Source organism: Metarhizium album (genome assembly GCF_000804445.1).
Source record: "Metarhizium album ARSEF 1941 chromosome Unknown scaffold_9, whole genome shotgun sequence".
Lineage (NCBI taxonomy): Eukaryota > Fungi > Ascomycota > Sordariomycetes > Hypocreales > Clavicipitaceae > Metarhizium > Metarhizium album.
Window position 1 is genome coordinate 917,290 of NW_024467583.1, and position 26,873 is coordinate 944,162.

The following is a 26,873-nucleotide window of genomic DNA, read 5'->3' on the forward strand; positions in this document are numbered from 1 at the left end:
AATGACCCAGAAGCCAAGCACCTAGCTGGTGACTTTGATAATCTCCCCCGCAGCGCCTGGACGAGATCGGTGAGACGTAGTCTGTCCCAAGTAAGCAGGACAACTTGAGGTGATTCACAGTCTGGAACTAGCCGGAAGTTGGAGAGTCGCAGACGTTTTCAACTTGTTCAATCAGCGTACCGCAGCGGCCCCGAAGGTGCAAATCAGTACAGTTGTCCTTCCAGGGGCCGTACGTCTGAAATTGCCCTCACAGACAACTCGGAGGCAGGAAATGTAGAGCCCGTGATGATGAAATAAGTCTGGGAAGATTTGTCGAGGACAAATGCCTCCGAAAGTCGAGCGAGAACGGGGAGTTGAATATCCAAGGTGGGGGTAGCCGTAGCTCTGGCAAAACTACCAAGGTACCCAGGTACCTACTCAAGCACCCAGGCTGCTTGAGTCAACTTCACGTAATCTCCAGCAACAGCGCTGATTGGGTCAACAGGTCCGCTGGCTGACGGCAGCATGGGCATGGGTTAGCTGGCATGTGAGTACGGAGTACTGCAAGAGCGGTTTTTTTTTTTTTTTTTTTTTTTTTTTTTTTTTTTCGCATGGGGGGAAAGAGCGACTTACCATGTCCAACACATATTACATATTCCCGCTCCCCCATCTCCAGACGTCTTGCCGTGATTTCCTTGGTTTGGAGCACGGAGTCCAGGTGCCGTCGGTTGTAGTGCATGCCTGCTAGAGTTCAAGTTCCCAGGTACAATGAGTGCCCCTCCTTTGAAAAAGTACCTCCTACTTTTATCTACTTACGGAGTACTCCGTACTTGGAGATACTTTTTACTTGAGTTCTGTGTCCTCCAAGACCCATTTACCCTCTCAAGAAGTATCCAGGTTTTCTCCCGTTAGTGACCCTAGGTTCTCCGTACCTTGGTAGAAAGGTGGTGCAGTGGTACGGAGTACTTTACTTGGGCTCCTCCGAGTTTAAACGAAAACGTGACGCCACCGGTGTATTATACCACAAGAACATGGTTGCACCTGCACTTTTCGTTGGGCGCCGGCGACTTGGTGTTCCCACGTTGGCTGTCAAGCCACAGACTCAGTCCATTTTGCTGGTCGTATTCGGGTTTTTTCCCCATTGACGCTTCATCAGCCTTTAAGATTCAAGACGCCATTCAAGACCCGGCACGGCCCATTTGTGCGCCGTGGTCTGCATCTGACCTCTGAGTCCGCTGTTTTCAGGCATAGCAACTTATGCAGCCGGCCGGCGGTGATCCCTCGAGAAGCCATCTGCCGGCCGATCACACCGTCGATGGGTGGACGACACAGATGGACCTAGGTGGTAACTGAAAAATTCGCTCATGATCGTGTCGAGCATTATATTCGATTAGGAGATTCGCGTGGTATTCGACACTAGCCGGCTCGAAGCTCTCTATTCATGATGGACGAAATGGCTATGGAAATCAGTGCATGGAGTCAGGTATGTTGGAGTCGAGTCATTCCTGATGGCTGCAAGATTCGAGCTACACACACCGTTCAACAAACAAGCATCAAATTGTTCTAGGCCCCAAACTATGCTGGCGGAGCAATTGTACCTATCGAGAAGTCTCTATCTGCGTCGTCTGATGACTCGGGTCATGTTGCTATTCCCGTCTCGGCGACAGACGCTCCGGAAAGATTGCATCGACGTCGTCGCCGCGGGTACGCACAAGGCATAAGCTGCTGCGCTGGAGCCGCTCAGCAATTCCTTCGCCGTCGAATCTTGCCAGAGCCAAATCAACCAGAATCTAACTACTAGAAATTCAATAATAATGGGGGCGGCAGATGCTCAGTCCCAGCTTACGATTGGTTCACCCCAGGGACCAGGCGCTTATAAGCTCCCCGCGTCTTCCAGATATCGATTAGTCACAACAGAAGTTTGAGCGCATCGAAGATGCCGGACTCATTTCAGTTTTCGACCCACGATTAACAAGGTAATGTGCTGGAAGGCTCGGGATATATACAATCAAAAGGCTATACAAAAAAATCAAAAATGCCCGCTGGCCAACTCCGGGATATCTCCTTCTCTGTGACCTTCTCACGACACAATGAGGCGGCGACCATTCTTTTCTCCTCTCTCCACCCTCTTCAGTCTCTTACGCACACCCTCTCTCAGCCCTTCGCCTAAAAGCACACTCACATTAAAAGTCTACCCCAGGAGCCGTCAAAGCCAGTGGGGGCGCTCCTCGCAACCTCCTCCACCGATTACTGTCGTCAACAATGTCCCGGTCGAACAGAAACCACCAGTGCTGAAACAGGACCTGGCTGGCCTCCCAGCAGCCGGAGTCGTAAGGGTCGGAACCGTAGATACGCACACCCTCGGAGTTGTCCTCAAAGTCGTAGGCGAAGTCGACGAGCGCAAGCGGACCAGAAGCCGCGGGCGGGCGGACGTCGTCGGGGAGCGGGAAAATGCCGATCATCCTATCCCGACACAGGGCCAAGGGAAGGAAGTCGAGGAGCCGGTGACGCAGGATTAGAACCTGTGAGGCAGTTGGACGCCATGGCAAGGGAAGTTGATCTGGCGGTTTCGCGATTCCCTGATCAAAGGGCGACAGAGCATCCAGGTTCCAAATTGAGCCCTTGCATCCAAGGCCATCCGCTATACGCAGCATCGCACGCAAAAGAGTCAGCTCACGGCAGGGCAAAAGGCAGCTGTCGGGGAAACTGACATCGGACGATGAGTTTGGTGAGCTATGCAAGGACGGCGGTGAGCCAAACATTCCATTGGACATGGTGATGGACGAGGGCACTGAGCTGGACGGGAAGGCTGCGGTGGGAATGCCATCGCTGCGCCCAACAGGTTTTAACCCATCATCAACAGCCATGGCCGCGGCCGTGAGGAAGTCGGCATACGCGCCAGTCACATCAGGCATCGTTGACGGGAGGATCGGGTCGACCATCATGTCCCAGTTGGTGAAGCACATGTCGGCGCCGAAGATAGAGCCGGAACTATGAGCAACGCCCCCGTCGGCGGGCACTTCTTCGACCAACTGGGAGTAATCATCTTCGGGTTCTTGCGATGTGCTTTTTGAGCCGTTGCTGTTGCCCCTCATACGCTTCTGTCTCTTCTTTTCTCCTATATGAAACGGGGAAAAACACCAAGAAGTGAATATGCCTCCTTGAATAAACACAAGGGGTGGTCTCAACACGTACGGTATCTCCGCTGCGCCAGCACATTTAGTATCCGTTTTCTCTCCGCCGCGTCGTCTTCAATATCCGGCACCTCCAACGGCGGCGGAGGCTTGTATACTCTCTGTCTTGTGCGTGGTCTCGAGCCAACGCCGGAGCTATTCAACCGGTCGCCCATCTTCACGTAAACACCACTCACTCAACAGTTTTAACAAAACAAAAGATAGAAGGCAACCCTTTCGAGATATTTGTCCCCTCCCAAACTGTACACGTGTGTCAGTTCCAAAGTCACCGCAGGGTGTCTTTTATACCATTGCAAAATTGCAAAAATGGAACAAGTTTCCCGGAAGGGTAAGGGACAACCGAGCAGTCCTATAAGTGCCCGTTGAGAATGAGAAAATACACACATCCCTCCACCAATGCCAGCCAGCGAGAGCCGAAAGCGGAATACACCCTTGGCTATCTTCAGCTGCCAAACAAGATCCCGTTCTCCGTGCTTTCCCCCTCGTGCCTAGTGCCCACTGGTTCCAGCAACCATAACGCTCCAAGTGGGGATGACGATCAATACAACTCGGCCAAGCCTTACGGATAACTCGGTACCTTGCCCAGCAGCTGAATTCCCTCAACGGACCTAGGTACTTGCTATCAGGTTTGGGCCCGGCAACCCCCTGCGTGATGTATCGGGTAATCAGTGCGATTTGCGGGCAGCGGCTGAAGAATGAGGGGAGGGACAGGACGGTCCCTGGTCCCTGGCCCCTGGCTGCGATGGCTGCGCCCTACGAGGGCCAAGCATAAATCTTGGAAGTTCTGGATTAGTTGGACTCCGTTCTCCGTATATAATGCCACAAACCTGGTGCGAGTGGCTGTGAGGTCCAGGTTACGTGTCGAGGGAGGGCGATTTGGCCCTCGACCGGGGACGGCCTTGGCAACGACTTTCGGCGCCTTGCGTCAGACGGGCTTGGTCATAATTGAACTTTCAGCGTGTAAGTGGCCTTTGTGGGAGTCCTGTCAGTCTGCAAGCGAACCAAAATACTTCCAAGTTTCTTGTCTCGCTGATTTTGTGCCTCCAGGCCGCGGTGGAGGGGCTCTCAAGTGCTTGGTGCGGTTTGTGAACAAGACGGTTCGACGGATGGGCCATCGATAATATTGTAATATCGTAATATGCTCCAACCACGATCAAGACGCTGTCAACATGACGGCTACTGAAGAACACATACTGTGAGCCACGGCGTCCTTTCCTCATGATTTGGCAACGATCACGTGCCCGGCGTCAACGCTGGGGGTTCTCCTAGTGTCGTATAGCATGGCCCTTTGTCGACGACCACCATGGACGTCGGAGTCTATAAAGTGGTCCTCGTTTCGGCAGCAGAATATGCAGGAGCCCTCGGGAACGCTACCCGTCCCTTCTCATATTGCACTCTCGTGCACGCATTTTTACGGGCGCCATTTCTCGAGTTCCACCGAGCCGTCAGCCCTATACTCATCAATTAGCACTAACTTGCTAAAGGGTATCCAGTGCGGACGGTGCATATTTCGCCGATGTTGTGGCCGAAGTACTCCGTACTCACTTTCATTATCTGTAACTGGTGGCTCCGTAACCGTCCCTGTCAACGGCCCTGCATGCTCTACCCCTGTATTCGACCTAATTGACCCAGTTGACGAAAGCAATCTCGCGATATGGCGATAACGGAGATCACAGCGGTGTCTTGGATCCCATGTGCAAACTGCATTTGTCAATTGTGTTCGGTCGTTCCGTCGGCCCAGAAATATCTGATGGATCCCTCGGGCTTCGGTTCTGTCTTGCGACACTGTGTAATCCACGGGCGAATGCTAGTCGAGATGCTGGTGGTTGTAAAAACAGTCGAGAATGTAGAGCAGCCAGCCCTACGAACAGGGCTTCGGGTCGGTTGATACGAGACCACCGAGTCTGTGAAGAGTGAGCTCCGTGACATCTAAAGACTAAAATGAGAGCACACAGCCGTCAAAGGGGTGTTTTGGAGGTTGACAGAGGCGAGTGGGTCAACGTGAAGGAAGAAGGAAGGAGCCAAACATGGAAACGGCAGGCACGCGTGTCAAGTCAACGTCTTCCTACCAGCCTTGGACTGCACTCATCACAACTTCGTTGCTGCAACCGACGTTGGACCAATATCAACAGCCATCATGGCGCACACAGCGCACACGCATACTCTTCCCTCTCGACATGATACTGCAGTATTATTGCAAGACATTCAGAGTAATTCTTCCAGACACCAAACGCTTCATCACCTGGACAAACGCCATGGGTTTCATCGTCACACCATTTTGCCAGACGCCAACCTTTCTGACGACAAGGAGAATCTCACAGCTCAACTCGAGTCTCGGTCGACCGCTCACCTTGAGGCTGGGCACGAAAATCCGTGGCCGGCATAGGATCCCGCCAGCTCCAAGACTTGGGGCCCCAAACCATCAGCACCGCACCCATTGCCTCCCGTGTCACCGCTGATCCGTCGTCAAGAACCAGACGCCGAGATACCAGACATTAGCCATGTTTTTCGACCTCCTTCAGTCCCGTCGCCATGCCATTTAGCTGCAGATTCGGATGAGTTCCTCGACATGATGGATCGTGGGCTGTGTATTAGCCGCAATGATATTCCCTCGCCTCTTGTGCGCAAGCCATCTCATGTGCGGAGTGCCTCGTCCGAATATCCCTCACCAGGGCACAATACTCCGCGGGTTCAGTCTCCAGTCTCGGAGTACTGCCGTAGCAATCGACTCAGCCTCTCTGGTCTTTCACGATTTGGTCGGACAAATGATTGCTTGTCAAATCTCCGGTCAAGTTCCCCTTCGTCTGACCAGCAAGAGATGGGCGACACCAGCAATCACGAACTCATGGCAGACACAGCCGCGGCGATCACGGAATGGCAGGGTATATCTCGACCCATAAAGTCGGCCACGTACAACAACTATTCTCTTACAAATAGCTCTGACCTGTTCCCGTCCGATTCTCTGTCCCAGAGGGAGGTGGTATCTCTAGCTCCGTCGAGCCCCCTGTCGGAGCCATCCGCCCGGGAATCGACCCAAAATCCCCAGCACGTCAAGCCTCTGAACGCTCAGTATGATGGCACTGTCGACCCAGGTCGCAATACAAGCCCAGAGCCAAACAATGGCCTTGCTCCCGCTCTGGACGCCGCCCAGACCTTCCACCAGTCCAAGCGAAAGGCGTCGCAGTTTTCTCTCCGAAGCCTGACCAGATCTTTGTCGAAACGCCCTCGTCTTGTCGCTCTCCGACAATGGGCGGCCAATGTATACCATGGCAGCAGTCGCCGTCTCAGCAAAGCATATCACCGTCTCAAGCACCAGCGAAGAACGCATTTTGGTGAGTTTGGGGCATGGAGAGGAATCGGGCAGCGACGCCAACAAGCAGCTGATGATGCCAAGGGCAGTCCAGACCAACCATACGGAGTATTTGAGTATGACAATGGTCCTCGGGTGAATCAAGAGTGGTGGAAAGATGGGGTGACGAGATACCGAGCACCATCGTGGATGTTTCGCGGTAAATGATTCGCGGTGGGAACAGTAGAAGCATGATTCAAGAAGGGGCTTTGATATGCTACAAGAACAAAAAACACTTGAGGAGAAAAGGAAGGGGAAATGTAAAAAAAATTAGGTGCTTCTTGTCCGGGCCTATGAGATGCTATGCGCTCGTGTATATGCTCTACGCTTGCGAAGAATACTCATACGAGAAAAAAGACTTTAACAAAAAATCAGTCATACACATCACACCAATACAATCTTTTGCTTTCACTGTGTGTATATTTCACAACATGTACCTGAAGAAGTAGGCCGGGTCTGTTTCCCGCCTCTCCGAGGCAACGAGCGCTTCCTCCTCGACGGTAGAGTCGTCGAGCCCGCGGTCCGCGTCTTTCCGGTCCAAGGTGCTGTTCCGATGCTGCAGATGGCACCTCAGGAAAAGGGCCAAGACGGCAACGGCCAGCATGGACAGGGCACAGGCGCCCATGCCGGCCGTGTAGTATGGCGCATCGCTGTCGGGATACAGCCTGGTGCCGACGAGCGGGCCGCACTGGCCCACGAGCTGCAGGATGGCGAAGCCGCCGCCCTGCCTCGTCTGGCTGGCCTGGTTGTTGATGCTCCAGGCGATGATGAGCGTGACGACGTTGAAGAAGCCCACCGCGGCGGGGTACACGGCCAAGTACCTCAGGAAGGGGGGCAGACGGAGCGGCCCGGCCAGGGCCAGGGCGGCGTAGCCTGCGGCCGAGGCCGAGGCGTGGAGGACGATGGGAATCGTGCGCGCCCGCAGGCGATCGGACATGTGGGCGGTGATGAGGACGGCGGCAAAGGCGACGAGGTAGGGCGGCGCGCAGAGCGCCTGCGAGGTGAGCGCGTCGTGGCCCATTTCCGTCATGATCTTGGGCAGGAAGACGGGCAGCGAGGAGTAGGCCATGTTTGCGAGGAAGAACATGGCCGACGTCAGCCAGGCGACGGGGTCTGCGAGGACGAGCAGCAGGTCGCGGGGCTTGAGGCCCGAGGCCGGCGTGTGTCGAGACCGCCGCGAGGGCGGACGGTGGCCGGCCCGGGGACGGGGGCGCAGGCGCAGGCGGGCGACTTTCTTCTCGCGATCCGTGAGGTACGGCGCCGACGAGGGCGAGTCGGGGATCGTGGTGAACGCGGCGACGGCGGCGAGAACAGACGGCAGGCCCTCGAGGAGGAAGAGGAGGCGCCAGGGGGCGATGGGCGATCGAGACGCGAACTTGACGATGATGTAGGCCAGTGTCGAGGCGAAGCTTGTCGCGAGGGGAGCGGCTGTTTTGTTTTGGGGGGGTTTTTTTTGGCCATTAGCTGCCGTGGTGTTGGGAGAGCAAGGTCTGGTCAGCGTACCGGATATGAACATGGCGGTTCGAAAGGCCAGTTCCTCTCTTTTGAAGAAGAAGCTCAGGTAGAAGGGGATGCCTGTGAATCCTGCTTCCCCTATGCCGAGGAGCACCCTCAGCGCAATCAGCACCGGATACGAAGGCGCAACTGCTTGCAGCGATGCCGTGAGGCCCCATGTCAAGACGGTCATGGACACGACGATGTGGGCGGGCACGAGCTTGAACAGCAACGACATCCACTCGAAGGCAACGTAGGACATGTAAAAGGCCGACAGGGCCCATTCGTACCAGTCGTCGCGGGGCGGCGTCGTCTGCAGGTCCTCGTCCATGCCGGCTATTCTTGCGCTGCCGATATCTGGCGGGCGTCAGCTCCGGTGCGAGGAGAATGGGCTGGGCAGCGTACTCGACCGGTCCAGAAAGCTCAGCATGAAGAGAAAGGCAACAAAGAGCACCAGCTTCCTGTCAAACTTCCTCCGCACCGCCAGCTCCTCGTCGGGCGTGTACGGCTGGAAGCTGGCGAGTGTGCTCGCGCTCGTGCGTCTGTGTCGTCGCTCGTGCCCGCCGTGCGGCTCGACCATCTCGTAGGCGTCGGCGACGGCGTCGTCATCGCTGCCGTCGAGGGTGAATCCGGCACCGGTCTGTGCAAAGGACGGGGACGCCTCGCCCGGGTTGAAGGGGCTGCGGCGGCCGGCGTGGGCCATGGGAGGTCTGCTCGCTCGTCTATGTTTTTTTTTTTTGTGTTTCGACAATCTCGGGGCGCACCGAGGCCCCGTGTGACAGCTAGATGGAGCCGGCCAGGCCCGCCGCCATGCGCACCGTTGCAATTGCAATCGTGCGCTGATGCGAGGAGTAGGGTGAGGGCGGTGCGGATGGCGATGACCGTGTCGGGGCAGAGTTGCGAAGACGACTTGTGGTCGAGGTTCGGGCGAGAGCTGCATCACGGATGCCGGCTGGGCGCTCCACACCTGAGATGGACGGCGCTCGGCCGAACAGGCAATGAATGCCGGGGTCCAGCATGGCCAACAGAATCTTAATCTTCACTTCCACGCTTCCAGCCAAGGGTCATCGGACCATCGCCAATGCGTTCGTATTTCAATGGGTATTCTGCGCGCAGCGAGCAGGCGAGACAAGCCGCGTTTGTCGAGGCGGCACGTCTCTGGCACCATGATGATTGATCCGTGTGCATCAACGACCCTACCCGGCGGCCTTTCGGAAAATAAAAATGGCTTGGTTCTAAGGTACACGTGGTCACAATATTCCGCCAACGCCTCAGGTACAGCACCTTTCACAGCGCATCACGCCCCTTTGCCTGGCAAAAGTTGATGTCCCAACGCCGTCTAATTTCATCTCGACGCCTCGCTGCCACAGAGTTCGTTGCCCGTCCTAGTCATAGTCTTCGTCAGTAGTAGTAAACATGTAACCACGTCCGTCTACGCGTCCTTCTTGGAGAATAATCGTCGTATGGATAGCTTCTTCTTCAAGCGCGGGGTTGCCGGCAGCTCTTTCCTGAAAGGATCCTGGTCAAGAAAGGTGGGCTGTGTAGGTGCGTCTGGTCTGCTCCCTGATGAGCCTCTCCATGCATAGCCCAAGTCCATCTGATCGCTTGCCAGGGTCGCTGAAGCCATCCTTGACATCACACCCGGTTGTGCCCGCACTTGAGATGGAGGCAGTCGAGCCGCCGCAGCCACCTCGGACGGGACTTCATCTCCTTCGTCACAGTTCTCGGGTGCCTGCCGATCGGTATCGTCACACACAACCACGTACCACCGCGATTGCTCTTCCGCCTGGACTTGGTCACGTAGCTTCTCAAACCACGACGACCGGGTGTCCTTGACGGCGTTCTCGTACGCCGCTATTTCTGCCGCAATGTCTACGCCGAGATCCACACGGACGACATGATCGGCCACATAGGCGTACGGCCGAGCAGCATGTTCAACTTCGTTCATGTCGTATTCCTCCAAGAGTTTTACTGGGGACCACTCATGGACAAGTATATTGTCCTCGCAGCCAGGCACCTTGGAGGTGGGCATGGCCAATTCATCATCGTAACACTGTGGCCGTGGCCGCTTTTCCCCCGGGGGCGTCGTCTGGCTGGACTCTGGTCGTGCGACGGTGCCGTCCTCATTCTCTAGCCTTGGTACGAAGTCAAATGACTCGGCGAATTGGCTGAGAATTACGGCAGCAGTGTCTCGTCCGATGATCCAATCTGGCGTGCAATCTTCGAGGTCGTTCAGAATGACAAAGACACGAATGCTGCGGCGGTACCACCTGAATCCATGGCACAAGTATGTCGGCATGGTCCCCGGCAAGCCAGGCAGTGAGGCCTTTTGGTCAAACGTACGCAGGCGGAAGGGCCGGGTAAAATCTCCGTGTACCCGGGTTCGTGGCGATGTCAGGATTCAGGAGTCGGGACCTCCGGACTCTGGACTCGGAATCCGGTACTCGATACTCGAGATGCTCAGGGGCCTGAGGAAAGATTCGGAGAGGTGCTACTGACTTGTAGCCTCATGCATGGAGAAGTGCCTGTTGGAAAGGCTGTCGAGGGGCATTGGCATGATTGAAGCCGGAACACGGTACGGCGGACGGAGTGAAGGTTGACCAGACATTTCGGAGTCCCCTGTGTCTGTGCTGTGCTGTGACTTGCTGTCAAGGCTGACACTGATGAGAGCACCGAGCGCTGGTTGGCATGTCTCAGTCCGTACTCCGTAGCCTTCCAAGTTCCCGCCATTCCCGCCTACCACCCGAAGCTGGGTCTGGGGCAAGAGCTAACTTACCGTTGATCCAGTCCCCACCTGCCGCTGCCCAGGTACCGGCACTGCTGGGTGGCTGCGAACCGGTTTTGAGCATCGTTACGAAAACGCCGCGACCAACGACCAGCTCCTTCCCCGTCGATTGCCCAACTGTGGGCGTGGCCCTAGGGTTCACTATTTGGACGCCTCCACATCGACCACAGTCTTGCCGGACTACCGCCTCGTGCCTCGTGCTGGTCATCATGAGCTCCGGCTTGGCAACAAGTATGGTATAGTTACATTCATACATACATACATACATACATACATACATGTGCCGAGCATCCCAACTCCGCGTTGATCCGGCGGCTCGGCACGCAACCCCCCCTCCCCAAGCCACAAGCCACAAGCCATCTCCGTACCCGCAAGTTGTAACCCCTGAAGCCCGACCATCCCAGCGCCTGTCATGTCAACTGGTGTCAATGTCATGTCAATGCATCCATCAACTCATCCCATGCAAGTTCCATTCGCCAATGACCAGTGACAAGGACTAGGGGCAGGGACCGATACTACCGATGCCGCCATGGTACGGACTTCCTAGGTAGGAATTCATCCGTCGCTCAGGCGTGCGCCACCAAGTCGCAAACAATAATAAGTTACATTACCACTTGAACCTTGAACCTTGAACGTGGCAGCAGCGTGGCCTCCGCCTTTCCGTGAGTTTCATGTCAGCGTGAGTGGGTTGACTAGAACAGCGGGTGAAATCGGAATGACGGCTTTCCGCCCAACACGTGTGGCGGCACATTATCTCGTACTCCGTACCGAGTACCCAATGCCAATATCAACCACTTTTTAATTAAAAAGGAAACACACGACATTGGTGTGAGCAGGGCAAATACAAAACGCCATCATGTACACGACCAGACCGTCCCATCCACCCGTGCCGAGTCATTGCGCCCTTGAGTGCACACACGCCCTGACTCCTTTTGCAAGTTGAGTACGGAGCAAGCATGGACCACTTATTCATAGACAGATGGTGCTTGCAAGACGCTCACCCCTCCCGACTCTGTGTCTTGTTCTTTCAGAGCCGCCTCCAGTGTACCGACATCAAAATCAAAGTCCATAACGTTTAGTATCTCGCCTAGCTCTGCATCAGGAATATGCAGATCCATATTTGCTGGCAGCAAGGATGGCTGCTGGCCCGCCACGTCCACGTCATCGTCGGCAGGCAGAGCATCTGGCAGCTGACTCTTCACCCAAGCTTTGAACTTCTCAAGCAGGACAGGGTCATCGGCCGCTGTTTCTGTTGAGTTGACAATGTCCCTTGCGCGGGTCTGCATGGCTACATCTGTGGGCAGGCGCCCAGTATCGGTGACGCGCTGCTTTACAAACTGCACCAGGCCAGCTTCCAGCTCGCGGGAACAAAAAACATTTGCCGGGCGGCTGCTGTCTGATCGCAACGTCTCTAAAAAATGGTTTGCAGCGTCATGTCCAGCCTTGAACGGCTTGGCGCCATCACGCATGTTGACTTGGACGTCCTCGAGGAACGGTTCAAGGCTGCCCTTGGGATAAGCATATGGCGGCGCAAACCCCGATCCGCCTTGGGATAGTGACCACGAGTAGCCTTTGGGTAGGCCTGGGCCCGGGTCCTTGGCAATGCCAACATCACGTTTGAATCGCTGAAGCCATTCAGCATTGTCGGCGGCTGTTTGGTTCCAAGGATCGTCGCTACTATAGGTTAGTCTCGCTGGAGAGCATGAGACGCGTGCCCGTGTAGACTTACTCATCGTATAGAATCCATCGTGCTTGATATTGCAACTCGTCATCGGTCGGGGTATGCCGATTCGGATTGTTGGCAGACATGGTCGATTTGACCCAACGCCTCAACTCCTTGGCTAGACGCCGGTAGCAATTGGCATCGTTCAAGAACAGGAGAGTTGACCTAGAGTGACCATCAATCGAAAGCAGCTGTTGAAAGTCATTGTGTACCGAGTTATTTCGGGGCGCCTCAACGGATTCGGGTGATTTGTGACACGACGCAGGTCCGTCACTAGCGGTGGCAGTTCTGGCAGGGGCAGAGTCCATCGTCATGGTAGGCGCATGCTCGGGCGAGCCCCCTTCAGGGTGTCGATCTCTGAACGATTCCAACCACTGAATGTTGTCGGCGGCAGTTTGATTCCATCCGTCGTCGAACTCGTAAATAATGACACGAGCCTGTCGTTGCAGGTCCTCGTCCGTTGGCTCATGCCTAATGGACCGTTGCTGCTTGAGGTAGTCTGCCAACTCACGTTCCAAGCGGGAGTAGCTGTGAATCGTCGAGTCGATAGAGGTTGGGTCTTTGGACCGGACCGTCGCGTGCTGGACGTCTTCGCTTCGCGGCAAGTTGGCCCGACGCCTAAAGGGTTCCAGCCATTCGGTAGACGAAGTAATCAAGCGTAGGAGCCAGTTGGCAATCGTCTCAGACGGGTGGGTGGACACTTCTTCCACTCTACCAACAATCTTACATGCTTCTTCCTGAAGCTCGTTGTCCATAGCTGTTAGCCCCAACAGCCGCTTCGCAGTCACGAAGGAATGCAGCTGTCTTTCCATGGGGCATTCTTCGAATAAATTGTCCTTGCCATTAATTTTCAACGAAGCAAGCCTGCTTTCGGCGGCACCACGTAAAGGACCAAACCTTGCCTTCTGAGAGATGTTCTCGTTGGACATGATGAGATCGCGAAGCCACGAGCTCTGTGTCGCAATACCTTGCAGGGACAACAATTCCGACGCGAAAATGATACGACATCCTTCCAGCCGCATGTAATCGTCGGTCGGTGCGCCGTGATGATGCTCCCAGTGATTGGCGCCAAAGTAGGCCAGTTCCAGTTTGATCAGCTCGTAGGCGTTGCGCGGCGATTCTGGCGGAGAGCTAGAAGCTACGTATGGCAGGGGAGATACGCGCTCATAATGAATCAGATCTATTTCTCAAAGGTTAGACGCAGGTAATTGATCTACAGGATACTGCAAAGGCCTCATACACGGGGGAATAGAGTTCTCAACCATGTCGAGAACAGGCACGTCGAAGCCCCAGTCACCCTTCCAGTCGGCCATGGAGTAGCCAGTTTTGAAGTGTTCTGCCAAGTGGTCAACTCGGATGGTCCATGTATCCATCACGATGCCGCAGAAACCGCACCGAGACCGAATCTCGGGCGTTGCCACCTTCCACTGCTTCATTATCCAGTCCATAAACTTGACGTTGTGTACCAACCGCAAATGTTGGTTCAGATGATCTTTGCGATAAAACGTTCGTTCCTCAAGCGTTCTTTCTTGGCATGCTGTGTGATTGTGAGCTTCGATATGGGCATCATCTGGATTCCCAAGCCCACAAAAGACGCAGGAAAGGACGCCAGATTCCGGGTTGACTACACGAGGGCCATCCGGGGCGCACACCCAGCGCTCCAAAGACAAGTGCAGGGACTTCTCATGCCTTTGCCAGTCATGCTTTGTTCTGAATGTTTCAGTACAGAAAGTGCATTGGAAAGTCCTGAGTGGAACTGCCAAACTATTTGCACCGTCATTGGTTGTCTTGGGGGTTGCACGTCTGCGTCGTCTCCAGCGTCCACGGGCACTGAATGGGGCAGAACCAAAGGATCCCCAAGAGTTGCGTGACCCATGAGAATATGCAGAGCCTCTAGATCCATTGCTGGAATGCGATGTGCCCAAGCTGCTGGTCGATGACTGGTTGCAAAGTGACCGGCTGGAGCCGTCATCGGTGAAATTGAAACTATACGGGCTGTTGAGACCGGACGACAAGGCAGATGACGAGGAGGCCGTGACAGCCCTTGCAATGGCGGTGACGGACGCCGGTTCGTGTTCAGGGGGTGAATGCTCCCAACGTTGTAAAGGATTCATAGCTTCCAGTGCCGGCGTCCCACGTCTTTGAGGGATTTCAATAGATGCCGCCCAGTTTCCAACACGCGGTGAGGTTGAACGAGGCGGCTGCACTTTGCCTCGTCGCCGGGCATTGGCCAGCCAGTTAGTTATCTGAGTCTTATTCAAACCCGTCTGACGTTGCAGCGCTTCCTTCTCCTCGTCGCTTGGGTATGGGTGTCGGTGGTGAGTCGACAGCCAATTTTTTAGGATTCTCACAGATTCCCTGGAAAACCGAGCACCAATCTTAGGGGGTGGTCCAGGTCGGGAAGCGCCAGGATTACCGCTCTCAGCAGCTGGGGTAGCCGACCTGTTGTTGAAGAAGTCCAACATTGATGAGGGAAGTGAGCCAGGCTGGGCCACATCGGGGAATGGTTCTTGATTCGTGATGGTATTGGGGTGATTGCCCGCGATGGGCCATGGGTCAGCCGGGAAAACGCTGGCAGGAGGGTCGATGTCAACGGAATCACACATTGCTCCTCCAAAGCTGCACTCAACCCGAAGAGCAACACAGCTTGTACAGTAGCCCTTGTAACAACCCTCCTGGATCTTTTTGCAGGCAAAGCCTCCCGAGGCACAGTGCGCACAAGGATTTGTAACGTGCTCAGCAAAGTCTAGAGCAGCGGTGCCGTCCATGGGCAGGTCAGCAAGACCGGCAGTGTCTTCCAGAGGATTGGGACTTTGTGAAAAATGCTGTAAGGCATGGAAGCTGAAGTCATGCTCATTCACATTAGCCCAGACGAGGCCAATGTTGTCTGCATCCAGGTTGTTGTCCATGCCAGTAAGGGATTTAGAGATTCCTTCTGTGTCCACACAAGCACCGGCCTTATCCCAATCGACGAACTCGTCCATGTCATCAACAAAAGACATGATGTGCCAGCAAAATGTCAATAAAGAATGGGTCTCAAAGCAGTAGACACAAAAGGGCACGAAGTACCCCGTGCCCCGCGCGGAAGGCCTCAAGGAACCGTGAATGTCTCATTCGTCAAGGAAACGAGTGCCTGGGTGAAGGGGCGAGGGCGCAGGAACTGGTAAATGGCTGAGAGAGGATACCGGCTGGCTTTTGAAGGCGGCTTGACGATGCGAAGAATCAGTATATGACGGCAATTGCTCTAGGCGGTTGAAAGACTGGAGAATGCTCAAGCAGCGGCTGCTAGTGAAGATGCCAGGCAACAAGCTGTCGTTTCAAATCTAGAGTAACAAAGAGACCATACCCGTTCCAACGAGCGATCAATTGATGGTTATTATAAGATGCAGCAAGAAGGATGGAATGGTAAAGTGGATGGGGCCTGCCTCGGTTTTGTTCAACAGGCGGGCCGGATAAATTGGGAAGGATGGACCAACAAGATGTTCTGTCGAGGCCGGCAGGCGCAACTGCGTCCCATCGGCTGGGGAAGGCGCCGAAAAGCGGCGGCAACGGAAACGCTTTGAACCTTTCAACTCCCGGATCGACAGATCGCTGACGGCTAGACGCTTAGCACGTTGCGAAGCGAAGAAAGGAGAGAAGAGTCATAAGATGCTGCCGCAGATCGGTCGACACGCCCGGAATGAGACCGCCCGGCCTTGAGCCGCCGCTCCGGCCATCGCTCGTGGGGCCAAGGCGCTCGTCTTCGAAACGGGCGCAGGCGGCTATCGCAGGGATGCGAGTTCACGGAATCGCTTGGATTGGCCAACCATGGTCACAAATGTCAATGTGCGCCCTTCGATTGACAGCTACTAAGTGTTACCGTCGTATTTCCCCACACGCGTCCTCGTGGCCTTCCGCTTTTTTGCCTCACTCCTTCTCACACCAACAGCGAGGTCCACCAAGTTGCGCGCCATGGGCATCTCCATCTCGGATATGACTAGGGAATCAAGGAGCAGACTCCACGCGGAGTTAAAGGCTTGCCAGTCGATGCTTCACCCCCCTTGGTGCGGCATGCCGCCATGGCTTCAAGCTGGCAGGGGCCCACTGGCTCAGCCTTCTCACCGTAAGATTGCATGCAGCCTGATATGTTACTGCTACCCAGTATGAGGCCGGTTATAATCGTTTCTCCTTGCTCCTTACAAGAAGAACGTTCAAGTAATCCTCAACGCCAAAGGTGATGTTCGTCATTGTCGTTCTTAGCCGTCACGGCGCATTTGCGCACTGAAACCGGCCCGTCAAGACACCCATGAACTGCAGTCTACAGGCTTCTTCGGTGTTCAGTTCTCGGGGCCGGAGTCGCAACTCTAACCTCAATGCATATTGAGTATGCTTTAGGACAGTGTGTTGCAGTGTGTTGCTGCTTGTGGCTGCCCACGGCTCCCGCCGGTGAGTTCGACTCGGGCCCGCAGGGGATACAGACCAAATGAGAAGACGCCTAGAATCATAATACGCGTCAGGTTGTAGTTATGATGCGGCCTTTTCCCGGTCACTCTTCTTCGCACATTTAGCCATCCACACTCAACGGTGGGCGTACCAGCTAACAAAGTTTCTCCGACGCCTCTGGAAGGTTCCAGAAGTTAGCGTAGCGTGTTGAGTTGTAAGACTTTTGGAGCTACTGATTCTTATCACTTGCCGAAAGCACCCATTCACCACGAACTCCGACACCGGCTTGGGCTGCGAGTTACCATCACCGGAACAGAACCGCGGTCTCGCTCGTAGAGCTTCTCCCTTAATGGTGTATTCGCCGAGGTAGGTGAGATCTGCCGAGTATTGGACTCTGCGGTTTCCTAGTCCACGTGTCCAGCAGAATGAAGATGATTACTGGATGGAACTCGTATTGCCCTCGTCACTGATGCAACTCCGGTCGTAGCGTCGATAACGCGGGACAAGTCCCTCAAGGTCCTGTAAGCCTGGAAAATGTTCAATTTAACAGTCAAAGTGACCAAAGGATATCGTCATTGACGCTTTGTCAGCACGTCCCGAGCTTTAACCCGCCTTATAACTCTCACTCTTCACAAAACCCCCCTTCTCATGCAACATGTCCAAGGCATTAGGCATTAGTTGTTTCACAATTCCATCAGTTCCCGCTCTTTGGCGGCGAGCATTTTTCTCATCTGATCTGCTTCTCTCTGAAGAGCTAATCGTCGCTCTGCCTTGGAGCGTCCGTTCTCGATTTTGTCCACATAGCCCTGTCCATCGTTTCGTACCCCTGCACCAGGGGACACGTCCTTGATATGTGGGCTCAGCAGTCCTCCGGTAGATCGGAGTGGCGGAAGGGTGTAATCGTCCATATCAGCGCTGCCGGACCGATTCATCGCCCCACTGACTGTCGGGTTCAGGATAGATTTGATGGAAGAGATTCGTTTGACACTGTCTGGAGCAGGATCCGCGTTATTGCCCGCCTCGGTATCCGTTGTCGAAAACGAACGCTTTCTCCGCGGAGAGAGGAAAGCGGCCGGAGACATGGATGACTGGCGCTCAGAAACGGCAGTCATGGATGACATAGGCGGCAGGCGATTATCTTCATTGGCATGGCTGGATGCGCTTTGTGGATATCCGCTCCCTTGGCGATATGCAGAGAGATCCGATGTTGACGGCAATGGAGAAGCCTGACCGCTAGATCTCATTACGGCTGGCTGGGGTTCAATAGTCAAAGGATATTCTGGGCGACGTCGGCTTCCAAGATTTATTGACCCATCTTCGTTTTCAGTTCCTCGCTCTGGAGTAACTTCCGTCTTATGTGCCTCAGGTGACTCGGCCGCATCCTCCATATCTCCATCCTGCGTTGCAGGTATCACTCGTTTTCGTCGTTTAATTGTGGCTTTCTTCATTGTTACTGGCCGATGTACGCCATGGAGCTTATAGTATAGGCCTGTACTTCACATCAGCATCCAACCATTGTAGGGCCTCATACCAAACGCTACAGAGAGGATGAATTCAAAAGTCTAGTGGCACCTACCACAAGCATTGCAAATAGTATGCCCGCTTTCATCTCTTCTCCATAAAGGTGTAATAGTAGTCCCGCAATTTTGACAGGCAATAACCATGGATGCGTCTTGACTTTGTGTTTGTATGGCGTTTACGTCGATAGGAACAGGCTCTGAATTGGACGAGTCGGCTCTGCTTGCGCAGCCTCCTTTGGATCTTTGCATCATGTTGAGCTGGGCCGTTTTTGACACCCGGTTGTTGAAGGCTGGGCATCCGTTACAACCCTCAGCACCTCCGGTTCCATTGCATCGTCCACCACCGGGACAAGTGCCGGTAGGCATTTGTTCTGCAGATAGATAATTTCCAGAATTCAAACTCGAGTCTGGCTTGTACCCGGAAGATGTCGGCTTCGGAGGCGTAGAGCGAGAAGATCCAGAGGAAACAACATTCGGTGGTTTCTTGAGGCTTGTCGGCCTAGCTGTATTCCTTGCTTTTTGATAGAGGCCACATGCATTGCATATCGTAGCTCCCTGAGGGGATCTCCTCCACAGCGGTGTTCGGGTTGTTCCACAGTTGCTACACCAGTCAGTCGCATACCTCATAGTTATTTCCTCACAAAAACGGCAATACGAACCTGCAAACTTGTCCACCGTGACCAGGAAGATTTCCGCCAAATGATTTGACCTTTGTATTTGGTTCTCCGGCGGTTTGGACGGGGCTGGGTCCTCGCGACGACTTCCCGCCATCGTCGGATGGGCTGGTCCTCACACCAGGGGAGGCACTGCCATCATGTCGCTGCCGCACACGACTATCCTGGCCAGCCGACTGACGTTGCGAGGGCGAGTCGCGATGCTTGGAGGACATGGGCCTCGAAGGCAGCGCTGTCCTCATGGAGGCTGTTTCGCGGTGGTGGCGCGAAGGTGGCACCGTTTGTAGCTCACTCATCAGCATTCAGATGCAGTAGCAGCAAGAAGCCAGGCTCGAGCGGCGTGTGATGCTGTCTCCGTGCGGTGTCGGGGTTTAAGAGGGCGGCAGCGCAGTTGCGATTAGATAAGATGTAAGCGTCGGCGCCTCGGGATGTGACAGTTGGCAATCGACGAGAATCTCTCCGGTTTCAAAAGGGCTGGTGGACAATTGCCAGGTCAGTCGTGTGCAAGACGTTCGGTTCTCAAATGACACAAACGTAATGGAAATAACGCGAAGGGAAGGCAGGAAATGAGAGCCAGACGTCGACCTGGCCCGGGCAGGGTACTTCGAGAAAACGAGGCCATGAAAGTGTGCCTGTCGTCCGGGGGCGAATCGGGTGTGCCGAGTGCCGGCCGCGCCAAACGTGGTTGGCTGACGCAACAGGTGAGACGACAGGAGCAGGTGACTTGTGGCAAGGCGAGAACAAGTCCAGACGTCGTCAGATTCCTGCCTGACTGTCGGCGACTCCAGGGGCAACCGCGGAGGAAATATAACAAGGAAGGCGGCAAACGGAAGCTTCAGACATGCACCTGCCGCCGGCCCTAGCCCAGCATTGGTGACGCCGCAAGGAAGGGAAGGAGGGGCCAGCGCATGTTGTGAGTTTGGCAAGTGCAGGGGCCGGACGGGCAAATATAGCACATGGCATGGCAGATGAGGGAGACGGGCAAATCAGTGAATGGCAAAATACCAAACGACGACAGAAAGGCAACGACAGGGTCCCAACGGCACGGAAGTGAGGTGGCAGAAACTCGTCCAATGGGACGGGAGAGCACTAACTAACCTACCTGGAGTGCCTGCGCAGGGCGAGGCGACGACGGCGACTGAACAGACGGACGGATGGATGAGTAAACGAATGCATGCGAGATAGGGGATATGGAGGCGACGCGGATGGCCTGACTGCCCTCGGAGCGGTCTGCAAAATAACCGATACGGAAACCGGAGTACGGGGTACCCGGGTCTTGACTCTTGAGAGGCATGCAACCCCAGGGGCCCTGTTTGCATAAGGGGCTTGTCGGAGAAACGCAGAGGCGTGTGTGTGGGACGATATGGTGACAGAGCAAAACCAGATCCACGCCGTCAGCACTCGAGATATTTCTTGTCCTACCAGACCTACCAGACCTACCAGACCTGCAGGAGTTTTGGACGCAGCTGGGACGCCCAGGCGCAGCGTCACTCCAAGCCTCCTCCGTCTGACAAGTTCTTTGCGGGGGACTCTGGATTACATTGTCCGCTGTCCCATTGGCCAGAACCCTGTGCCCCATTGGGAAGGCTAAGCCAGCCTTGAGCTGGGCCCAAGTGGAAGCCCTGCCATTGGCCAGCTACTGGGCTCCGTCCCAGGCCAAGTCTTGGCTCTTGGCCAAGTTCCTCCGCAGATAAACAGACACCGTCGGAGGACCATCCTGTTATCTTATCGTCCCTATCAATCTCATCTCCCGGCAGCCGACCCTAGACAACTTGTGCGGCCAGCGGCAAACCATCTCCGAGGTACGTAGTACCACTACTGGCAAGCCGTCGTCACACGCGCCCGCAACGCACAAACGCACATCTCGCCCAGCGCGTTTCGTGGAACAGTCCGGTGGCACTGCAGTGCTGAGACCGCTGATAAGATTTGGATCCGTCCCTGCCCAAACCGCCATCTCGGTCGAAGCGCATCTCACTGGCCTAGTTCTTCACGATCCGCTGCATTGGGCCGACTCAGCACTTGATCGCTCATGGCTGCTGAAACCGGAGCCTCCACGGGCGCTGAGAGCCCCAAACGAGAGCCAACTTCTCCGACGTCCCTCGGCTCAATCCCTCAGAAACGCCTCTTTGAGGATGATCACAGCCCCGCCGTTCCCTCACCTCTCAACCCAGACGCCAGCGTCTCCGAGCTGCCTCTCCATGACGACGCGTCACAGTCCAAGAGCTCCAAACCTGCGAGAGCGAAGAAGGATAGCTTAAAGAAGCGAGAGACCAAAGGAGGCGGCCGTGACAGCTCTCCCGCGACGCCAGACCACAGATCTGTCAAGGAGCAGAATAATGTCGACTCTCCCCTACGCTACAAGCTGGCTCCACCAAAGCCGTCCGACTTTGAGCCTCCCCGCGGCCCCGTCATGACACCGCACCACGAGATAGATGGCGTGGGAGGACGGGTAGAATTCTTCGAAACCTCTGACCAGTAAGACTCGATCCGCCCAACACCACCGTCGACCCCGATAACGACGTAGGTCATGCTCACCGGTGCTACCAGTGTCTTCAACAAGAAGAACTTCCGCTACACCCATTGCATCGCCGACCCCCTCTTCCCTTCCACCCTGTACTACCGACAGACCGAAGCCGAGCCGTTCGGACCGCGCATGAGCTACGAAGATGCCGCCACGAGTGTGTTTTTCGACAAGTCAGGACGAGGCGTCACGACCGACAAGGGGTTTCGGATGGCTCGCGCCAACGTCGCCGTCAGAGAAGGGCGATGGTACTGGGAATGCAAAGTCACCCAGGGGGTACGAGAGGCCGCGGAGCCCGGCGAGAAACCCGAGGGCGGGAAACACGTCCGCATGGGCTGGGCCAGACGCGAGGCGTCACTCGACGCGCCAGTCGGATTCGACGCATACAGCTACGGCATCCGCGACGTCGCAGGGGAAAAGGTCTTCATGTCGCGGCCAAAGCCCTTCTTCCCCGCCGGCGACGGCATCCGCGAGGGCGACGTCATCGGCCTCGAGATCCAGCTACCATCGGAGAACATGCAGCGAAAGATCATGTCCAGCACGTACAACCCGGCCATCGATGTCGCCGACGACGAGCGCCCTCCCGGCGCAGAGGCGCCCAACATCGTCCGAGACAGGGTGCCCATCCGCTTCAAGGCCCACACGTACTTTGAAAAGATCGAGTACCACACGACTAAAGAATTGGAAGATTTGATGAACCCGTCGTCAATCGGGTCCAGCTCGTCGTCGGGAACCCCCCATCCCCTGCACCCGACCCCGGCGCTCCGAAGCCTCCCCAACTCATGCATCAAAATATACAAGAACGGCCAGCTCGTCGGCACCGCGTTCGAAAACCTCCTCGGCTTCCTGCCCCCGGCGTCGAAACCCCAACCGCAGGTCGGTGCCCGAGAGGGCCTCGACGACGGCATGCTGGGCTACTACCCGGCAGTGAGCGTCTTTCGCGGCGGCGCAGCACAAGTCAACTTTGGCCCCGACTTTTGGTACCCTCCTCCAGGCTTTGAGGCTGCTCCGTCCGGCGGGGAGGACACGCCACAATCGAGATGCAGGAGGCTCCGTGCCGTCAGCGAGCGATACAGGGAGCAGATTGCAGAGGATATAGTGTACGACATCATCGACGAGGTGGACTTTTGGATGCAAGATGGCGGCGGGGCGACAGACACGACGGGGGTCCAGGACAAGAGCGAGGCCGTGGCCGCTGCGCCTGGGACCGAAGAGATTAAGGAGCTGGTGCAGGACGATTGATGATGATTACTTGCGTACACGTTGGGTTCTTTGAAAATCCGTACAGTGAAGCGAAAAATATGACAAGATACCCATTCTATTCAAACTTGCTGACTGCTTTCCGTGCCGGTGTAAGAAGCGTTCGTAAACAAATAGCAAAAAGAGCAAAACACCGTCGCCATCCGATCCTCTTTTCTCCCCTCTTCCATCAAGCGTTTCCTCATCCTGCGTCAATCTAGTACATATCTCTCCCTACGCAATTGGTCCGTCATGGAATGGTTTCCCCTCCACGAGCGTCAACCACGTCGTGTCCATCTCGGGGCGTAGACCCCGGCCCCGGCGCCTCGGGAGCCGGCAGCGCAGGATCATCAGCCAACTCTTCTATGCGGGCGCTCCCGTCGGCGACGCGCTCACCTTCCAGGCGGACCTCGCGGCCGCGCTTGTGGCAGTACCAGAGCACAAAGAGGAGAACTACACGTCGTCAGCTTAGCACTTCGAAGGATGGGGCAAAGGACGAGTTTTATTTTCTAGGGGCCGCCAAATTACAAAGCAAAAAGGTGTCGAGCAGAAGGTTCAGGGGATTTCCGACTCACGGGATAACGCAACCCCCCACATGACGTTCATGCCGATAAAGGCGGGCCACCTCGTCCTGAGGACGCTGACAATGGCCCTCAGCATGCCGACGACAGCGCCGGGCTTGGTGACGAGCTGCGACAGGTTAGCGGGCACAAACATGCTCTTGGCGGCGCCCTTGAGTCCAGCGCTGCCGTCGGCCTTGATGCCCTGGCTCGCGGCGGCGGCGGCCAGCAGCTCCGGCCCCAGCGAGGAGGTGATCTTGTCCGGGAGCTGGGTGACGAGCTTTTTGAACGAGTTGGGGAGCTTGTCGAAGCCCTTTGCTAGCGAGCCGTCCTTGTCCTCGACAATCTTCATCAGGTCGTCGTAGGCGGTGGGCACGCCATTGACGAGGTCTTTGAAGACGTTGGTGAAGGACTGTAGAGCGGCCGAGGAGTCGGTCGACACGATTTTGTTATTCTTGACCGAGAGGTTGAGTCGGTCGAGGACCTTGGAGAGGTCCGTCTTCTCTTTTTCTTGCTCGGCGGCCGAGGTGATGGGCAGGGGCTCGAGGGCGTCTCCTTTGGGCTTGGAGCGCGTGAAGAGCGCTGAGATGCGATCCGGCTTCCAGCGCTTCTTGCTCTTGTCATGGAGCTCGTCACTGTCGGCCGGCTTGTCGGACGGCGGTGCTTGTTGGCTTGCGGACGGCGTGGCATCGTCCGAGTCGGAGGGCCAGTCTAGGTCTCGCGAGTATAGGCGCGGCGGCAGGGGCGGCGCGGGGATGTCATCGTTGGCGAGCAGCTCCTCGAGAAAGCTCTCGTCGTCGGGTCGAATGACTGTCTCTTGGGCGTCGTGGTCATGGCCATGTGCGCGAGTCTTGTTGTGGCCGCTCTTGAGGGCGCTGGCGTCTGTTCGTCTGCCATCTTCCGCCTCCCGTCTGGCTTCGTCTTTGGCAGCCTGCTCGGCTCTATGCTTCTTGACCTTTTTGTAGGTGAAGTATTCCAGCATTGTGACTGGTCAGAAGGTGTTGGTTGACCTTGGTTCCCGGGGGTGTGGTGGTGCCTGTTGGATGCAGAACGTCCGTTGGCCGTGGCTCTGCCGTGTCGGTGGCTGTTGAATAAATAACTTACTTAGGTCCCCCCGACGGCCATGGCTGCCGGCATGTCAATAGAGTTTGAAACCCTTGTCCTTGTGCTTTCGCTTTACATGTGGAAACTGGACACTTGGAAGCGTCCTGACTCCTCGAGCGTTGGCTGGGCGGGTGGGCGGGCGGCCGCTTTTGCACCGCCACATCACACTTGATGATGTCATGAGCCGCCACCATCCGAAGGCTCAGCCGCCCAGATGTCACATAAAGATGATCTGGAAATACGCCGTGATGAGTGCCCAAGTCTCGAAAAGGCATCTTTTCGCCAACTTTATTAATATCACACGTTGCCGCGTCGATAAGAGCCCGTGGTACCCTGTATCCATACAAATGACTGCCTCGCCTCCCTAGCTCCAACACGTCACGTCTCATCGACCTCATCTTGCTCGTTCTCGTCCTCCACATCATCCTCCATGCCCTCTTGTTGGATAACATCGTCGGCCAACGTGCTTCTCCTCCCGGCACTCCTTCTCCTGCCCCTCTGGTACGCCTCCGTCATGGTCACCGCCCTTTCACCAGTATACCGATCCCCCGTCCACTCCTTGTGACACTTGGGACAATCCTGGGATCGCTGAGCCCGCCACAACGCATCTTGGCACGCATCGTGCAGTCTTAAGGTGCAGTCGGGCGCGGCACACCGCAGCCCTATGGTGACGATATCCTTGCACGCCTCGCAAAACTTGATGCGCTGCCACTCATCTGCCTCGGCATCGGCATCGTTATACGTCTCTACCAGCCACGGACGCAGCTCCAGCAGAGTTCGTGGACTTACTGCGTAGAATCCCTCCTGGCTCTTCTCAAACCACCCTCCCTCAACGAGGCTCCTCATGACCGCTTCCACTTCACTGTGTTTGAGGCCCTTGTCTGCCGTAGGTGGTTGCGTCTCCGTCGAGTCCTCCGGACTCATGTGGCTTTGCCGCCGGCGGGGTGGTCTGGCGAATTTGATGGCCTGCATTTCCGTCACAGCCAACACCTCCATCCGCGGCGTGTTGTACTTGTCAAACATGCCGTCGAGAACACGTTTGATGAAGGCTAACTCTTCGGGGCTGTAGGTGGTGGCCAGTTGTGTCTGGGGGTCGGACTGAGTGTTGACGAGTGCGTAGACCCGTTGCTTGGTGACTTGGTGAATGATGCTGCGCACTTGATAGTCAAAGAGGGAGGCGGCGTCAGATGCTACATCAATGTATCTCTTGAATTCATCTTGGGTGATTTGCTCTGGCCTGGTGACTGATTCATGGATGCCGTCGGCGTTGAATATGGCCGCCAGGATCGGCTGTGCTTGTTCGAACGTGAGGGTGCTGTGAGTAAGCAGAGCTTGGAGGAATGCTCGGTGGCTGTCGTCGTAGTCTGAGCCCAGGATCGACTCCATGGCGAGTCGACGTCTCGTGCGGGAGCGCTGGTCACTCAACAGCCGCCGTCATTTCATCGAACGCGTATTAGATGTGTGATTGATGAGCGCTCCGCGTAACGCGTCTGATGGAGCTGCAGTGGAACATTGAGCGCGACGAGGCGTTGAATTTAATTTGATGTGGCCGTGCGGGCCTCTGCAGGCCGAGGACTGCGTATTCTGAGGTACCGAGTACATGCCTGTCCTCGAATTGCCTCCCGACTGCACACGTCTCAGCAACTCGTTCATTCGTTGGCCCAGGCCAAAGGCTTTGCATGCACAGAAGGAGAAGCAGTGCCCCAGCTTCAACATGTCGTACCTCCACTACAACGAAATACAGAGACGTGAGATACAGACACCAACTTGGGACGAATAACTAGTTACATGTGTATCTATGCAGAGCCAGAAAACAAAAGTGAATAATCAAAAATCACTGAAACGGCTGGAACAGACAGGGCTACATCCACGTGCTGGATCCGCTCTAGGGTAGCCAAATGCTTGCTGACTCATCACGGCCGACAACATTGAACAAGCCACCACACACCGACGGCGGCGTGTGCACTATTGATTGATATCTCATGCCATCATAGTATTGTCCCAGCGACATTGAATGCCTGCAATTTCGTTTCTGTCCTCGAAACAGACGGAACTTACATCCAATTGATTCATCCCACTGCCCCAACTCGACCTTTAGCACTGTCGAGGATAGCCCATCTTCCTCCTCCCTTCGAACCTCACCTCGCTCCCACCCTCGCGAGTTGATGCATCGAAGCAGTCGCCACTCCTTTGGAGGCGGGCCGAGGGTGTCGCCACAATAAACGGGGCTCAAGTAAAGACTTTGGGGTCTCCAAGGGTCGGGGGCACATTTCGACGATAGAGATACCAAGGATATCCCCCCCGTCCAC

The 26,873-nt window shown here is 55.7% G+C and overlaps 10 protein-coding genes across 10 annotated transcripts; 2 read left to right on the top strand and 8 right to left on the bottom strand.

Annotated features, from left to right (window-relative positions):
* Nucleotides 1-2,162: 2,162 nt before the first annotated feature.
* On the bottom strand, nucleotides 2,163-3,328 carry MAM_04380 (uncharacterized protein; the record flags this gene model as incomplete). Its single annotated transcript, XM_040823178.1, has 2 exons — nucleotides 2,163-3,097; nucleotides 3,175-3,328. The coding sequence occupies 2 exons, from the start codon at nucleotides 3,326-3,328 to the stop codon at nucleotides 2,163-2,165; spliced, it is 1,089 nt and encodes a 362-aa protein (XP_040679057.1).
* A 2,663-nt stretch (nucleotides 3,329-5,991) lies between these two features.
* Nucleotides 5,992-6,690, top strand: MAM_04381 (uncharacterized protein; the record flags this gene model as incomplete). The annotated part of the gene is made up of 1 exon (XM_040823179.1): nucleotides 5,992-6,690. The coding sequence occupies one exon, from the start codon at nucleotides 5,992-5,994 to the stop codon at nucleotides 6,688-6,690; it is 699 nt and encodes a 232-aa protein (XP_040679058.1).
* Nucleotides 6,691-6,946: 256 nt separating this feature from the next.
* MAM_04382 (Major facilitator superfamily domain, general substrate transporter) lies at nucleotides 6,947-8,719 on the bottom strand (the record flags this gene model as incomplete). The annotated part of the gene is made up of 2 exons (XM_040823180.1): nucleotides 6,947-8,373; nucleotides 8,422-8,719. 2 exons carry the CDS (start codon nucleotides 8,717-8,719, stop codon nucleotides 6,947-6,949), a joined length of 1,725 nt encoding a protein of 574 aa, XP_040679059.1.
* Nucleotides 8,720-9,448: 729 nt separating this feature from the next.
* MAM_04383 (uncharacterized protein) lies at nucleotides 9,449-10,315 on the bottom strand (the record flags this gene model as incomplete). Its single annotated transcript, XM_040823181.1, has 1 exon — nucleotides 9,449-10,315. The coding sequence occupies one exon, from the start codon at nucleotides 10,313-10,315 to the stop codon at nucleotides 9,449-9,451; it is 867 nt and encodes a 288-aa protein (XP_040679060.1).
* Nucleotides 10,316-10,709: 394 nt separating this feature from the next.
* On the bottom strand, nucleotides 10,710-11,012 carry MAM_04384 (uncharacterized protein; the record flags this gene model as incomplete). Its single annotated transcript, XM_040823182.1, has 1 exon — nucleotides 10,710-11,012. The coding sequence occupies one exon, from the start codon at nucleotides 11,010-11,012 to the stop codon at nucleotides 10,710-10,712; it is 303 nt and encodes a 100-aa protein (XP_040679061.1).
* A 754-nt stretch (nucleotides 11,013-11,766) lies between these two features.
* MAM_04385 (C2H2 type zinc finger containing protein) lies at nucleotides 11,767-15,526 on the bottom strand (the record flags this gene model as incomplete). Its single annotated transcript, XM_040823183.1, has 3 exons — nucleotides 11,767-12,475; nucleotides 12,531-13,704; nucleotides 13,765-15,526. 3 exons carry the CDS (start codon nucleotides 15,524-15,526, stop codon nucleotides 11,767-11,769), a joined length of 3,645 nt encoding a protein of 1,214 aa, XP_040679062.1.
* A 2,103-nt stretch (nucleotides 15,527-17,629) lies between these two features.
* Nucleotides 17,630-19,442, bottom strand: MAM_04386 (GATA transcription factor; the record flags this gene model as incomplete). The annotated part of the gene is made up of 3 exons (XM_040823184.1): nucleotides 17,630-18,435; nucleotides 18,523-19,067; nucleotides 19,126-19,442. The coding sequence occupies 3 exons, from the start codon at nucleotides 19,440-19,442 to the stop codon at nucleotides 17,630-17,632; spliced, it is 1,668 nt and encodes a 555-aa protein (XP_040679063.1).
* A 1,727-nt stretch (nucleotides 19,443-21,169) lies between these two features.
* On the top strand, nucleotides 21,170-22,903 carry MAM_04387 (Ash2-trithorax family protein; the record flags this gene model as incomplete). Its single annotated transcript, XM_040823185.1, has 2 exons — nucleotides 21,170-21,615; nucleotides 21,688-22,903. 2 exons carry the CDS (start codon nucleotides 21,170-21,172, stop codon nucleotides 22,901-22,903), a joined length of 1,662 nt encoding a protein of 553 aa, XP_040679064.1.
* Nucleotides 22,904-23,150: 247 nt separating this feature from the next.
* Nucleotides 23,151-24,442, bottom strand: MAM_04388 (uncharacterized protein; the record flags this gene model as incomplete). Its single annotated transcript, XM_040823186.1, has 2 exons — nucleotides 23,151-23,353; nucleotides 23,476-24,442. 2 exons carry the CDS (start codon nucleotides 24,440-24,442, stop codon nucleotides 23,151-23,153), a joined length of 1,170 nt encoding a protein of 389 aa, XP_040679065.1.
* A 500-nt stretch (nucleotides 24,443-24,942) lies between these two features.
* On the bottom strand, nucleotides 24,943-25,950 carry MAM_04389 (Nse1 non-SMC component of SMC5-6 complex; the record flags this gene model as incomplete). The annotated part of the gene is made up of 1 exon (XM_040823187.1): nucleotides 24,943-25,950. The coding sequence occupies one exon, from the start codon at nucleotides 25,948-25,950 to the stop codon at nucleotides 24,943-24,945; it is 1,008 nt and encodes a 335-aa protein (XP_040679066.1).
* Nucleotides 25,951-26,873: the final 923 nt, after the last annotated feature.